This window comes from Ranitomeya imitator, chromosome 6 (genome assembly GCF_032444005.1).
Source record: "Ranitomeya imitator isolate aRanImi1 chromosome 6, aRanImi1.pri, whole genome shotgun sequence".
NCBI classification, from domain to species: domain Eukaryota; kingdom Metazoa; phylum Chordata; class Amphibia; order Anura; family Dendrobatidae; genus Ranitomeya; species Ranitomeya imitator.
This window is the reverse complement of record NC_091287.1, coordinates 529,189,244-529,204,533: the sequence shown is the minus strand read 5'-3', so window position 1 is coordinate 529,204,533 and position 15,290 is coordinate 529,189,244. Positions and strand designations below refer to the sequence as shown.

Below are 15,290 nucleotides of genomic sequence, written 5' to 3'. Positions count from 1 at the left end.
GCATTAAATGGACATATTGATGTAGACTTGCATGTTTTAGATAGAGATTTGGGCTCTCAGTTCTGGCCCCCATGCTATAAATGGGGCCCGGTTAGAGCGAGAATGATTTTTGCCATTTTAGCAGACCTTGCTAGTATATTTCAGTACTTTAATTACCCCACCACCAGTCCTCCAGTATCTCACAATTTGTGTCTTTTACATTAGCATACTCGGGTTGGATAACGCCTCGTGCTGTGCGTGTGCTTTCTCTTAGGCTCGCAGCTGTAAAGCGAGAGCTCAAACTGAAAGAGCTTCAGCTTTTAGAAGCCGCCAGAAAACGTTTCATGAAATACCAACAGGATCAAAGAAAGATGGAACTCCGACGTCTGGATGACGAGATCGAAAGGAAGATGTGTATACGGGAAAGGGAAACTGCTGCCGTGGTACAAGACGTGGAGATCCGACAGATGGAGCTGGAGGCCCAGAGGCGCTTCTACGAGCAGGTACTTCTCTGTGACTGCTGAGGAGGATGGAGTATAGGACTGATACTGTGTTGCGTTGTACATGTGATTCCTTTCAGATTTTTCCTTTCTAGTGAAGCAGTTTTTTGATTTTTATGTATTTATTTTTTTAAATATTTAGCAATTGGCTAAAGAGCTTGAGGCTGAGACACAAGAAGTGAAAGGAGAACATGACGCCAACAGGAGAAAAGCCGACCTGGAAGAACAGATGTTCTGGAGGCTGATGGAGTCAGAGGCTGATCTCAAAGACAAGAAGGTCGGGGAATAAAACCACAGTCTACAGATTAAGTTCGATCTGCTTTAGTCATTACATTAAAGTACATTGTCTCATCCCGCTGGCATGTAAGGCGACCAACACATTACTCTGAAAATGTGCGAAAGTCAACAGCTAATGCTCGATGATAAACTTGATGCATCTTTAGCATAACTTTATACCGGCTCTTGGTTGTCCTACATTTAGTTTTTGAGCTTAAATTTTGGAGCATTGTCAGCCGCATCTTCTTTTTGAGTGAGCGACAAGTCTAAAACCAGATGTGCCCAAATTTGGGGACTTTTTGAGGTGCATTCACAGTTGTAAACCTGCCCTCATTACTGCCCTCATTTATAACTTTACATGTCGACTGATCATGTAATGCATGGATCAGGGTAGGAGACAGCTTGACAGATAAGCCCTCAGTTCATATGTTGGGGGATCCCGAGTGGAGAGCCCCCTCAAAGTCCATATAGGCAGGCATTATTGTTGGAAGAGAACCCCTTTTAAATATCTAATGTCCGTACATAGACTGTATTACAATCCTTGTTTCATGAATCCCTCCCGTTAGTCGTGTGTTACAGCATGTTATCAAGATTCACGAGTGAAGCCGTCAAAAAGAATAAAGCAACAAATTCAGCTCTGCTAAGTCTGTAGATTTGTTTGTCTTTCCACACTAAAGCATTTTATCCCCTCTACAGCTCCTGGAAGAGAGTTTGGCAAAAGCCGACCGCTTATGCTCCGAGACGGAGTGGAAGCTGCAGGCTCTTCATACACAGAAACAGGACGACGTGCAGCGCGGGAAACACTACGAAGACGTGGCAAAATTAGCGGAGAGCATCAAGGAGCAGGAAAAGCAGCTCTGTGATGTCATTAAGGAACTGGAAGCGAGAAAGGTAAGGGAGATCCGCTGACATTGCTCCATACCGCACACAGTTGTAAGACTAGGCATTCAGTGGTGCTCAGTTACAGACGGTGTTGTCCTGTAATACATACTTGTATGGGAGCCCATCATTTATGCTCATGGTAGTCATAGTAACATAGTAACATAGTTAGTAAGGCCGAAAAAAGACATTTGTCCATCCAGTTCAGCCTATATTCCATCATAATAAATCCCCAGATCTACGTCCTTCTACAGAACCTAATAATTGTATGATACAATATTGTTCTGCTCCAGGAAGACATCCAGGCCTCTCTTGAACCCCTCGACTGAGTTCGCCATCACCACCTCCTCAGGCAAGCAATTCCAGATTCTCACTGCCCTAACAGTAAAGAATCCTCTTCTATGTTGGTGGAAAAACCTTCTCTCCTCCAGACGCAAAGAATGCCCCCTTGTGCCCGTCACCTTCCTTGGTATAAACAGATCCTCAGCGAGATATTTGTATTGTCCCCTTATATACTTATACATGGTTATTAGATCGCCCCTCAGTCGTCTTTTTTTTTTTTTTATTTAAATAGATTTTTATTAACAATATATAAAAAAGAGAACAACAGAATGCCATTTACATTGCATTATATCAGATACACATTTTCTTACTTTAATAAACCCCAACCTTACCCCAACTACCCCCCTCCCCCATAAGACAGCTCAGTCTCAATCTCCACCCCACCGAGGCATTATCTGCCTCTTGTAATTTATCCTCTTCCAGGTCTTAGGAAACACGACGCCTATACTCCTCAATCCAAATCAAGCCAAGGAGACCATATTTTATTAAAGAGTTCTATTTTCCCCCTTTTACTGTACACCCCCTTTTCCAATTTTAGACCATGTTGAACATATTGGAGAAATTCCCTTCTCACAGGTGGTTCCGCGTTTATCCAGTTTCGTGCTATTACTTTCCTGGCCATGTAGAGTAGCCTAGCGATTGCAATCTTCCAAGTATTGTCAACTCCAATTTCTTCCACATATCCCAGCACGCATACTATCGGGTCTCTAACAACTCTGCACTTATATGCTGCTTCAACCCGGCTCAAAACCACCACCCAAAAGGCAGCCAGTCTCGGACACGTCCACATCATGTGATATATTCCTGCCTTCTCACTCGCACACCTCGGACACTCAGAATTGGCACGCAATCCCGCTTTGTATAGCACTTCCGGAGATTTATATACCCTATGCAGAATGTATAGCTGCGAGAGCCTATATGGTTCACTCAAGGATAGTCGCGGAACCCACTCCATCACCGATTCCCAGGTTTCATTTTCCATCGGCCCCACTTCTCTCTCCCACTTAGCTCTCGCCTTTATAGGGAAATCTAGCAGAAATGTGTGCATAAGGTCCTTATACAGAGTGGAAATAACTCCCCTTGTAGTGCCCTCACCACACACATATTCCAACACTATATCATCTTGAACCCTGATATCAGCCTTCTTATTCTGAGCTCTAAAGGCATGTCTCATCTGCGCATACTGATATTCCCCTGTGGATCGCAAACCAAATTCTTCCTGCAATTGGGAAAAGGACTTCAGCTCCTGCTGCTGGATTATCTGGTGAACAAAGCAAATTCCCTTATTCTGCCATTCCATCAATCCTCCCAGGGCCTCAAAATCCTTTAAGTTGTGGTTAGACCATATCGGTGTGAATTTAGTCAACCCTGTAACCCCACGAATCTGCCTTAGTCTATTCCATAATTTACGAATCAGGAACAGGGTTGGGTATATTTTCCCCAGCGCGCCCAATGAGCCATCCTCCAAACACCTGGCCATCGGTCGTCAGTCCGTCACCTCTTCCTATAGCTGTTGTACTGCGCTGGATGACGCCCCTCGCGCCCAGCCCTTCAAATGCTGGCTCTGGGCCGCAAGGAAATATATTTCCGGGTTGGGCAAAGCCAAACCACCATCTTCCTTGGGTCGTTGAAGCGTCTCCAAGCTAATACGTGGATATTGTCTACCCCATATCAAACTTCTAAAGAGGGCATTAATCTGCCTGAACTTCCCCCGAGGGATCCAAATTGGTGCGTTATGCATAACATAAAGAATTTTAGGCATAAGGACCATTTTAATAAGGTTTACCCTACCGACGACCGATAGATGTAGCTTATTCCAGGCGTCTACCTTTGCCTTGAGTACCCCCATAACAGGAGTCAAATTTCTTTGCAGAAACTCCGCCACCGGCACCGAGATCCATATTCCAAGATATTTAAATTGGGAAACCACCTTCAGCCTCTCATCCCCAACATCCTCACTCACATTCTCTCCTACGTCATCCACTCTAAAAAGAACCGTCTTATCCCAATTAATTGTTAGTCCCGACACAGTACCAAATCTCTCAACAATTTCAACGGCCCCTCTTAGTGAATTGTCTGGATCCTCCAGGAACAGCAAAACATCATCCGCATATAACGCTATTTTTTCCTCTACTTTGCCATACCTAAACCCAGGGACCCCATCCGACTGCCGAATCTTAGCAGCAAGAGGTTCTACAGCCAACGCGAACAGGAGGGGTGACAGCGGGCATCCCTGCCTAGTACCCCTAGCCAGCCCTATAGGACGAGATAACTCCCCATTTACTCTAATTCTAGCGGATGGTAATGAGTACAACAGCTGTATCCAGGCCACAAACTGCGGGCCAAACCCCATACATTCCAACACCTGCCAGAGGTACCCCCATTCGACACTGTCAAACGCCTTGTGTGCATCTAGCGATACAATCACTCTTCGACCACAGTTATCAGACTCTACCTGCAAATTTACATATAACCTCCGCAAATTGATCGCCGTTGATCTATCCGGCATAAAGCCAGATTGGTCCGAATGCACCAGACTCGCAATAACACTAGAGAGGCGGAGAGCCAACACCTTGGCCAGAAGCTTGACATCAATTGTTAGTAAAGAAATTGGGCGGTACGACTCCGGTTTCCCCAAGTCCTTATCCTCCTTTGGAATGACCACTATTATGGCCTCTCTCATAGAGGCTGGCAAGCGCCCACAAGACCTAGCTTCCTCCAATACCATTTTTAATCTAGGAATCAACACTTCTGCCAACCCTTTATAGATCTCAGCGGGTAACCCATCGACCCCAGGCGCCTTCCCATTGGCCATAGACATCAATGCCCGACTCAATTCCTCCTCAGTGATAGGGGTCTCAAGGCTCTCCCTATCTGCCTCACTCAGTCTCGGCAAATCCAGACCTTCCAAGAAAGTCAGTGCATCCTCGACCGATTCACCAACCCGAGAGGAATACAAATCTGCATAGAAGTCCGCAAAGGCTCTCAAAATTTCAGGTGTTTCCGTTATTTTACCTCCACTAGCAGATTCCAAAGAGTGTATATATGAAGAACCTCTCTGAGCAGCAGCCACTACCGACAGCATATGTCCCACTGTTTCTCCCTCCTGATAGAACAATACCCTTTGGAAATCTCGTTTCCTCTCAGCTTTGCCTAGCAGAATTTTTTCCAAATGATTTTGTGCGTTTTTCATTCTTCTCTCTGCCTCAGGGGTTCCCAGTGTGGCCATCCCATCCTCTGCTTCCTTCAACTCCTCAACTGCCGCTTTTTCTACCTCTCTCGTCCTCCGCTTACACCTACTAATGTCCCTAAACAGTAGTCCCCTCAGGTACGCCTTCATTGCATCCCAAATTGTAAGAGCGTCGGCGCTTCCATCATTTAAGAGAAAGAATTCCGCCACCTCCCGTCCTATACTTTCCAACTCAATACTCTGTAACCAATTAGGATGGATCTTCCATTCTCTCCCACTTAGCGAGCGAGCCCCCTCCAATCTAACCTCTACTTCAATTGGACTATGGTCCGACAAGGCCCTTGGCAGATATCTCACCTCCCCAACGAGTGTGTCCAAAATCCTGTTACCCAGAGCCATATCAATCCTAGAGAGTGTGGTATGTGCCGGTGAATAACATGAGTACCCTCTCTCCCCCACATGTCTAACCCTCCACAGATCAATCAAACCTATCTCCTGTATATAGGTGCCAAATGTTGTTATGTGTCCCTCCGACCTATTCTGAGTATTTTTATTTTTATCCCAATATTCATCACAGATGTTATTTAGATCTCCGATAATTATTAACGGTGTCGGTCCCCATTTTTCCACTCGCTCCATTACTTCTCTAATCTTCCTGCTAGAGTAGGGAGGCGGAATATACATCGCGGCAACACACAGCATCACTCCATACAGTATACACCGTAATAGTACATACTGTCCCTCCACGTCCACATATACCTTCACCTCCTCATACTGAACTCCCGCTGGAACCAAGATTGAGACTCCTCTTGCATACGTGGAGAAGGTAGAATGATATCCCCTCTGGATCCATCGTCTATTCAAAACATCCACTTTTTCCCTTACCAAATGCGTCTCCAGCAAGCATATCATTGAGGCCCGTTGGTCTCTTGCATATTGCAAACACGCAGCACGTCTAGATTTCTCCCCTAGACCTCTCACATTCCAGCACAAAATCTTAAAACGGGTCCCCATCACTTGGCTCATCTTCACTATAAGTATCATCAATTTTGAGCTCAGGCTGTCTAACTACCCTCCCCCCCTCCCCCCTCCCAACTCCCCCTCCCACCCTTCCCCCCTCACATCTAACCATTCCACCTCTTTCCAAGAGTGGGGCATCATCGCCCATAGCGAACACTCCGTTTGGCATTACCATCCCAACCCTCCTCCCACCACTGTACATAACAGGATTTCAGACATTTTGAAAAATAACGTTCTCAAAACATTTTAACTTAGAGTTATTTGCACACGCAAGAAGCCTGCATACACTTAAAATATGTCGCAAACCCTTCCTCCCCCTTTCCCAGCAACCATTACACTCTCCCTTTAACTTAACTGAATACAATCCAGCTCCCTTCTTCCCCCCCCATACCCCTTGGCTTGTCAATCACATGACTCTTTTCCAACTGACAGATAAGTAAACAACTTCAGACTCTTCCCACAGTTTCAGTCTCCTTTTCCTTTAAGCTTTTTAGCATTAATATCGATCCACTGGGTAGCGTCCTCCGGCTTCTGGAAAAAATGAATTTTATCAAACGCCACCACCCTCAGTCTTGCTGGGAACATCATGGAATACTGCACACCCAATTCCCTCAGCCGTCTCTTGATACCCGTGAACATCATCCGTTGTTTCTGCACCAGAGTAGAATAGTCTGGGTATATAGCAATCTTTTGACCTTCAACTGTCAGATCCGTCATGTCTCTGGCCTTCCTCAGGATAATGTCTCTGTCTCTATAGTTTAGAATTTTGGCGAGCATGGTACGGGGATTCGCTCCAGGGACAGGTGGTTTCGGCGGGACCCTATGCGCTCTTTCTACCGCGAACACTTTTGTTAGCGCCATATCTCCAAATGTCTCTAACAGCCATTTTTCAATATATTCCGTTGGATTCCTCCCTTCAGCTTTTTCAGGGATGCCCACTATGCGAATATTATTTCTTCTGGACCTGTTCTCAAGGTCCTCATTTTTCGCAGCCAATTCAGCAATTGCTTGAGTGAACTTTTTCTCTGCTTTTTGCAGCTGCACTATATGGTCTTCTGCAGTGCTCACTCTCTCCTCTACCTCCCCCACACGTTTGTCAATCTTCTGCATGGCTGCGTTTATCTGGGCTGTGTCCCCCTTAACCTCCTGTATCTGTAAGGTCAGAGACTGTTTACATGAAGAGACTAGCGCAAAAACGTCTCTTAGGGTAGGCTCAGCTTCTGGCGCCATTTCCTCGGGTCCCCCTTCTGCCACCGCCATTTTACTCTCCTTTCTCCCCTGTTGTACCTCATGTTCTCCTGCTGGGCTCTCCTCCTCCTCCTCCTCTTCGGTATCAGCTCCGGCTCCCTCCTCTGCGGCTTCCGCTCTCGCAAACTGCTGGAGCTTAGCCGCTACCTCCATACGCTTTCTGCATGCGGCGTTCTCCTTGTCTGCCTTTTCCCTCAAGTCGGCGCCATCTTGGATTGCGCCTGCATCCCCGGCTCCCGCGTCCTTCTGCCGTCTCCTGGTCATGTTCGTCGGTTCCAGCGCTACCGAACAGCACCGCCGGCCTCTCCAAGTCTCCCCGCAGCCAGTAAGCCCCCGCAGGGACCAAACAGCAGCGGCTCTGCAGGATTTTACAATATACAGCGGCGGGAGCTCACAGCCGCACGTCCGCTCACATGGACTCTCAGGCCACGCCCCTCAGTCGTCTTTTTTCTAGACTAAATAATCCTAATTTCGCTAATCTATCTGGGTATTGTAGTTCTCCCATCCCCTTTATTAATTTTGTTGCCCTCCTTTGTACTCTCTCTAGTTCCATTATATCCTTCCTGAGCACCGGTGCCCAAAACTGGACACAGTACTCCATGTGCGGTCTAACTAGGGATTTGTACAGAGGCAGTATAATGCTCTCATCATGTGTATCCAGACCTCTTTTAATGCACCCCATGATCCTGTTTGCCTTGGCAGCTGCTGCCTGGCACTGGCTGCTCCAGGTAAGTTTATCATTAACTAGGATCCCCAAGTCCTTCTCCCTGTCAGATTTACCCAGTGGTTTCCCGTTCAGTGTGTAATGGTGATATTGATTCCCTCTTCCCATGTGTATAACCTTACATTTATCATTGTTAAACCTCATCTGCCACCTTTCAGCCCAAGTTTCCAACTTATCCAGATCCATCTGTAGCAGAATACTATCTTCTCTTGTATTAACTGCTTTACATAGTTTTGTATCATCTGCAAATATCGATATTTTACTGTGTAAACCTTCTACCAGATCATTAATGAATATGTTGAAGAGAACAGGTCCCAATACTGACCCCTGCGGTACCCCACTGGTCACAGCGACCCAGTTAGAGACTATACCATTTATAACCACCCTCTGCTTTCTATCACTAAGCCAGTTACTAACCCATTTACACACATTTTCCCCCAGACCAAGCATTCTCATTTTGTGTACCAACCTCTTGTGCGGCACGGTATCAAACGCTTTGGAAAAATCGAGATATACCACGTCCAATGACTCACCGTGGTCCAGTCTATAGCTTACCTCTTCATAAAAACTGATTAGATTGGTTTGACAGGAGCGATTTCTCATAAACCCATGCTGATATGGAGTTAAACAGTTATTCTCATTGAGATAATCCAGAATAACATCCCTCAGAAACCCTTCAAATATTTTACCAACAATAGAGGTTAGACTTACTGGCCTATAATTTCCAGGTTCACTTTTAGAGCCCTTTTTGAATATTGGCACCACATTTGCTATGCGCCAGTCCTGCGGAACAGACCCTGTCGCTATAGAGTCCCTAAAAATAAGAAATAATGGTTTATCTATTACATTACTTAGTTCTCTTAGTACTCGTGGGTGTATGCCATCCGGACCCGGAGATTTATCTATTTTAATCTTATTTAGCCGGTTTCGCACCTCTTCTTGGGTTAGATTGGTGACCCTTAATATAGGGTTTTCATTGTTTCTTGAGATTTCACCTAGCATTTCATTTTCCACCGTGAATACCGTGGAGAAGAAGGTGTTTAATATGTTAGCTTTTTCCTCGTCATCTACAACCATTCTTTCCTCACTATTTTTTAACGGGCCTACATTTTCAGTTTTTATTCTTTTACTATTGATATAGTTGAAGAACAGTTTGGGATTAGTTTTACTCTCCTTAGCAATGTGCTTCTCTGTTTCCTTTTTGGCAGCTTTAATTAGTTTTTTAGATAAAGTATTTTTCTCCCTATAGTTTTTTAGAGCTTCAATGGTGCCATCCTGCTTTAGTAGTGCAAATGCTTTCTTTTTACTGTTAATTGCCTGTCTTACTTCTTTGTTTAGCCACATTGGGTTTTTCCTATTTCTAGTCCTTTTATTCCCACAAGGTATAAACCGCTTACACTGCCTATTTAGGATGTTCTTAAACATTTCCCATTTATTATCTGTATTCTCATTTCTGAGGATATTTTCCCAGTCTACCAGATTAAGGGCATCTCTAAGCTGTTCAAACTTTGCCTTCCTAAAGTTCAATGTTTTTGTGACTCCCTGACAAGTCCCCCTAGTGAAAGACAGGTGAAACTGCACAATATTGTGGTCGCTATTTCCTAAATGCCCAACCACCTGCAGATTTGTTATTCTGTCAGGTCTATTAGATAGTATTAGGTCTAAAAGTGCTGCTCCTCTGGTTGGATTCTGCACCAATTGTGAAAGATAATTTTTCTTGGTTATTAGCAGAAACCTGTTGCCTTTATGGGTTTCACAGGTTTCTGTTTCCCAGTTAATATCCGGGTAGTTAAAGTCCCCCATAACCAGGACCTCATTATGGGTTGCAGCTTCATCTATCTGCTTTAGAAGTAGACTTTCCATGGTTTCTGTTATATTTGGGGGTTTGTAACAGACCCCAATGAGAATTTTGTTACCATTTTTCCCTCCATGAATTTCAACCCATATGGACTCGACATCCTCATTCCCTTCGCTAATATCCTCCCTAGTCATTTGATCCTACCTCGATTAATGCAGTTCCCACAAGCCAATGATGACATGATCGCCACGTCCAAGATGGTCTCTCTCAATTCACTTCTATGGGAGTTCTGGAAACATTTTTGCTGCTTCTGTAATTCCCATAGAAGACCTCCTCTCCCTATCCACCTGGATGTGGCAGCCCCCTTGCCGGGTCAGGGGACCCACACCTTTTAGACACTTATGAATAACGCTGCAGAAATGCCATAAATGTACATAGTTGGAAGTAGTAGTAATAATAATTATTATTTTTATATAGCGCTAACATATTCCACAGCACTTTACAGTTTGCACACATTATCGCTGTCCCCGATGGGGCTCACTATCTAAATTCCCTATCAGTATGTCTTTGGAATGTGGGAGGAAACCGGACAACCCGGAGGAAACCCACGCAAACATGGGGAGAACATACAAACTCCTTGTAGATGTTGTCCTTGGTGGGATTTGAACCCAGGACTCCAGCGCTGCAATGCTATCCACTGAGCCACCGTGCTGCCCCAAGTAGCCACTTGATGGCAAACCAGGGCATTAAGGTTGATGTTTAGCCTCTTTGTAACTTCTGGGTAAGACGTGAAATCTATGCAGTGTATGATAGAGAGAGCTAATGTCTGTATGGGCCAGTACCACAAGGGTAGGAAGAGGTAACGACTGACTGCTGGTTTCCATATTGTGCCATTCCGTCTCCTCAGTGGGCAGAAGTGTCGAGCAGACAGTCACAGCTGGAGACTGAACGGCTCTCAAAAGCCACATGGGATCCGGAAACGAGGACGTTATTACACCCAAGAATGGTGCAGGAGGTGAAGCCAGAGGACGTCCTGCCAGAGACTGACAGTGAATATTCTGGTCGGTGCACACCATATTTACTGACTATTACAGCTCTTAATCTGCACGTGTTGTCCAAATGTATCTCTGAACACAGCTCCATCTATAATCTGATAATTAAGGTTTAAAGTAATTGGCCAGCATTGGGGACAACAAAAACCTCTCTCTTCCCCTACCTTGTTAAACAGTGCCACACTTGTTCAGGGGATTGGTCAGGTATTGCGCCTGAGCCCTGTTTTCTTATTTGGAGCTCAGCTCAGGACAACCTTTTCTCCCCTCTTCATGTCACACCTACAATTGGATTTAGAAAGCTGAGATCATGGTTCCTAATACTTCTGAGGAACTGTGAGTAAATACACAAGGATCCTTTATTAAAAGGAACCTGTCAGCTTGATTTTTACATATGGAAGTAGTGGTATAGCTGTATAGGTGCTTCTCACCCTATACAAATTATACCTTTTTTTGTAGGTATCTGATGTGCCAGTCATGAGAAATCTAGGGTAGAAGAAACATGCAAATTAAGCTTGAAGTGCAATGGGGGCGTATTAGTGCACTGGGAAGAAGTCATCGAAGTGCATTGATACACCTCCAGTGCCTTCCTGCGTGATTTGCATGTGTCTTCTACTCTAGATTTCTCATGACTGCCACAGGATCCCTACAAAAAAATGTATTTTTATTAGGAGAGAAGCATTTATACATCCACACCACTAATTTAAAAGTAGAAACATTTGCTGACAGGGTAACTTTAAAGAGACTTCGCCATTAATCAGACCAAAGAGCCATACAAGCAGTGTCTTTAGCAATGGAAGACCTGATTTCTCAGTGCAACACAAATACAGCCCACTGATTTCGACAGGCATTATGTAATGCTCCACCTCTCCTGCGGAGGCACTGCAGGGAGACTACACGCTTCCTTACTGGGTCTCTCACAGATTATAGCTGATCACAGGGGGGTCTGAGCAGTTGTGAACCATGTGATCAGCTTATTTTCATATAAACCCCCTAATTAAAAGGGATTTCCATTAAACCCCTAAGCTGCAGATTTCTGGACCAGTGTGGGTTGCTTTGTTTTACAGAGAGACTTCACGACTTGAATCAAAGTTCTCCAGTGAAGAATTCTACACAGGAGGATAAGGAAACTCAGAGCAAACCACACAATGTTTGCCTCAACAACGTCTCGTCCTCAAGCTCATCAACCCACTGTAAGTCCTGGTATTAGAAAGGCATCCGGCACTTACCTCCGTCATCCCAGGATTCAGACTGCTCAATATTGGGTATATAGAGGGGTGATACAGGACAGGGTAAACTTACTGCACTGCAGGAGCTCAGGTAGGTTGTTGGGGACCAGTATGACAATAAGCTGACTATTTCCAGTAACAACCAGGAGAAGTTATGGGCAAAATAATAGCATTGTAACATTACTAATGTGTTTAATCACTGTTTTTGGCTGAAAAGATCAAAACAACATGGGAAAAAATTCTTGACTTGGGTGTACGAGAGCCATTGGCAACCAGCAGTTGTAACATGCATGCTTGTAATTAGGTGTAATTGACTCATTTAATGAAAGGGGGTGTTCTAATTAATAACCCTGTAGAGTTCACTTAGTGAGGTCATTCATTCTGTGAAGCAACAGGTGTCAATTATGGCCCTTATTTAAAGAAGGAGGGCAACAAATATTGTACCTGCTGGTTTCAGCCTTTGTTCAGTGAGTAAAATGGGTCGTTCCAGACATTGTCCTGAAGGAGAGAACTTGACTGGAGAATGAAAAACATATAAAGTAGTGCAGAAAGTAATTAGCTGCTAAGCAAAAAATATTTCCAATGCTTTAAAATGACAAATGAAATACATTAGTAGGAAAAGAAATGCTACCAGATCATAGAATCACAAGAATGGCAAAGAAGCATCCAACGATCAGCTCCAGGGAGATGAATGAAGGTCTTCAGTTACCTGAGAGTCCTGCAACCATCAGAAGACACATAAGTGATGCCAAACTATATGCAAGACACTTATGTAAAGTACTGCTGCTGAAAAAAAGACGTTTTGAAAAGGTTCCATTTTGCCAAAGATCACATTGACCGGCCAAAAGAAATGACGCAACGTTCAATGGACAGATGAGAGCAAGATCGGATTGGATTGTGAGACGACCCATAAACACTGAATTCAGGCCAAAGTTCACTGTGAACATGGAGGTGCAAGCATAATGGTATGGAGATGTTCCTCATACCATGTAGATGGCCCCATTTTTCACATACCTGGACTAGTTTGAATAGTACGAAATACTGGAAGAGGTCATGTTGCCTTATGCTGAAGAAGAAATGCCCTTGAAATGGGTGTTTTCAGCAGGACAAGACCCCAAATACACCAGCAAGCGGGCAACATCCAGTTTCGAGATGAACAAGATCGAGGTTATGAAGTGGCCGCCCGATCACCAGACCTCAATCCGATGGAGAATTTGTGGAGCAACATAAAAAATGCTGTTGTTGATACAAAACCTAAGAATGCAAAAGAAGTGTGGAATGTAGTGCAGTCAGCGCGGGCTGGAATATCTGTCCGCAGATGTTCGGTGACTCCATGCCGCACAGATGTAAAGCGTTATCGGGCACATAACTCTATAAGGTGCATTTAGTCGGGCTGAGAATCGGTGAATGAGCCTCCATTAGAGCGATTGTTCCCAATTATCAGCCCAGAGATGACCTAAAAAAACAAGCAAAATGGATTGGATCCTTTTTGTCGGCAATAAAAATCGACAGCAGCAGTACTTTGTCCTTTATAAACCAGACATGTGCTGGCGATAACCTGCCCTCTGTATAAGTGCACAACGTTCGTTCTGTACCCATCACTGCTCGTCCGCCTGTGTGACAGACCAGTAAATGAACCGCATCGACTTGTACATACTGTACAACAGTCAATCTGCGCCTATTACTGGATCGAAATCCAGCACAAGTCAGATGCACAGGCTGCAAATAATTTCTGGAGGGGAAAATTGACCAGTGCGGCGGCGACCATAAAATTCTCAGTCAGTTTACGCTGCAGGTATCTGCGTGCATTTCTGCAATACAAATGGTGAAATTGGTGACTTTTTTTTTTTTTTTTGCAATAATCTTTTGCGTTGACACCTTCATTGCAGCATGTCCGCAGCGCAAATGTAACAAGGCAGAGTTGAGAACATCTGATGACGTTGGTACAGTTCCACAGGGAGCACCTATATGAAGTCTCTAGGTTTATATGTGTTTTTGTCTCTATTTAGTTTCTCTAGATCGAGGAAGAGAAAACTTGGAGTATAAGGAACGTGCCCTCATGTCAGAAGTGCGAGAACTCCGACACAAATTGGCTTCACAAGCCCGGAGGAAATACCCCACGGCACACTACCCGGGCACACAGTGGACTTGACTGCTGCCACGGGGTGGGAGTTGGGGGTGGAGGTTATTTTATTTATTTTCATTCCTTTTTTTCTTACCTTGTTTTGTACGGCAAGTTGAATCCTCTCCAAATGTATATGATCATTAAAAAATTTTATTACTTATTTCATTACGTTTTTACAAGCTGCTTATTTTGACTACGACAGCAAAAAAAATGAGTGAATGGGAGGATTGTTCAACGTGGTTTTATGGATTACCTGCACTAGACGGCGCATGCTTCCCGGATAAAGGAAACGTAGAGTCGTTTGGACCATTACAGAGTTTATATCATAAAAAAATATATATTCTGTTTGCTCCTCCATCCAGCTCTACCCCTGCAGGCACTGAGCTGAATCCATTTTGGCTTTGTGTCTGTAGGAGGCAGACCACCCTGCTCTGGGAGGTTGGGCTGCACTTATGCCTGCACACCTTTTCTCCTTTATCCTTGCCTGCTACGCCTCCCTGTGGTAACTTTACTCCCCGGCACACTTGGTTGTGTCAACGCATTGCACTTGGCCTATTTTAAGGCATGGCATCATCCCTGCCCGTTCCCATGCCATCTCTAAACTGACATCCATCAACTGTGCCACTCACTTAGCTCTTGCTTCAGGTTGGGTTTAAACGTAATCCGTCAGCAGGTTTTTCTATGTAATCTGAGAACAGCATGATGTAGAGGCATAGAGCCTTATTCCAGGGATGTCACTTGCTCAGCAGCTGTCTGTTTCAATGCAATCTTTCTTTTATAAGCAGGAGATTATCACTGCAGGACTAGGTGTCCTGTGTACAACAGTCCATCTAATCTGTGTAACCGCCACTAATTGGCAGTTGGCTGTCAATGTACAGTATAAACAGGATGTTGCCAAGCAGGAGTCATCTCAGATTAACAGCCAGATTGT

The 15,290-nt window shown here is 44.6% G+C and overlaps 1 protein-coding gene across 1 annotated transcript in view; it reads left to right on the top strand.

Annotated features, from left to right (window-relative positions):
* Positions 1–14,526, top strand: part of TBC1D31 (TBC1 domain family member 31) — a 53,940-nt gene extending 39,414 nt beyond the window's left edge. Inside the window, exons 17-22 of the mRNA XM_069731863.1 lie at positions 254–482; positions 622–756; positions 1,452–1,646; positions 10,864–11,017; positions 12,073–12,198; positions 14,244–14,526. Of these exons, the coding sequence (XP_069587964.1) occupies positions 254–482; positions 622–756; positions 1,452–1,646; positions 10,864–11,017; positions 12,073–12,198; positions 14,244–14,386 (982 nt within the window). The 3' untranslated portion in view covers positions 14,387–14,526. The remainder of the gene's footprint in view (positions 1–253; positions 483–621; positions 757–1,451; positions 1,647–10,863; positions 11,018–12,072; positions 12,199–14,243) is intronic.
* The last annotated feature ends 764 nt before the right edge of the window (positions 14,527–15,290 follow it).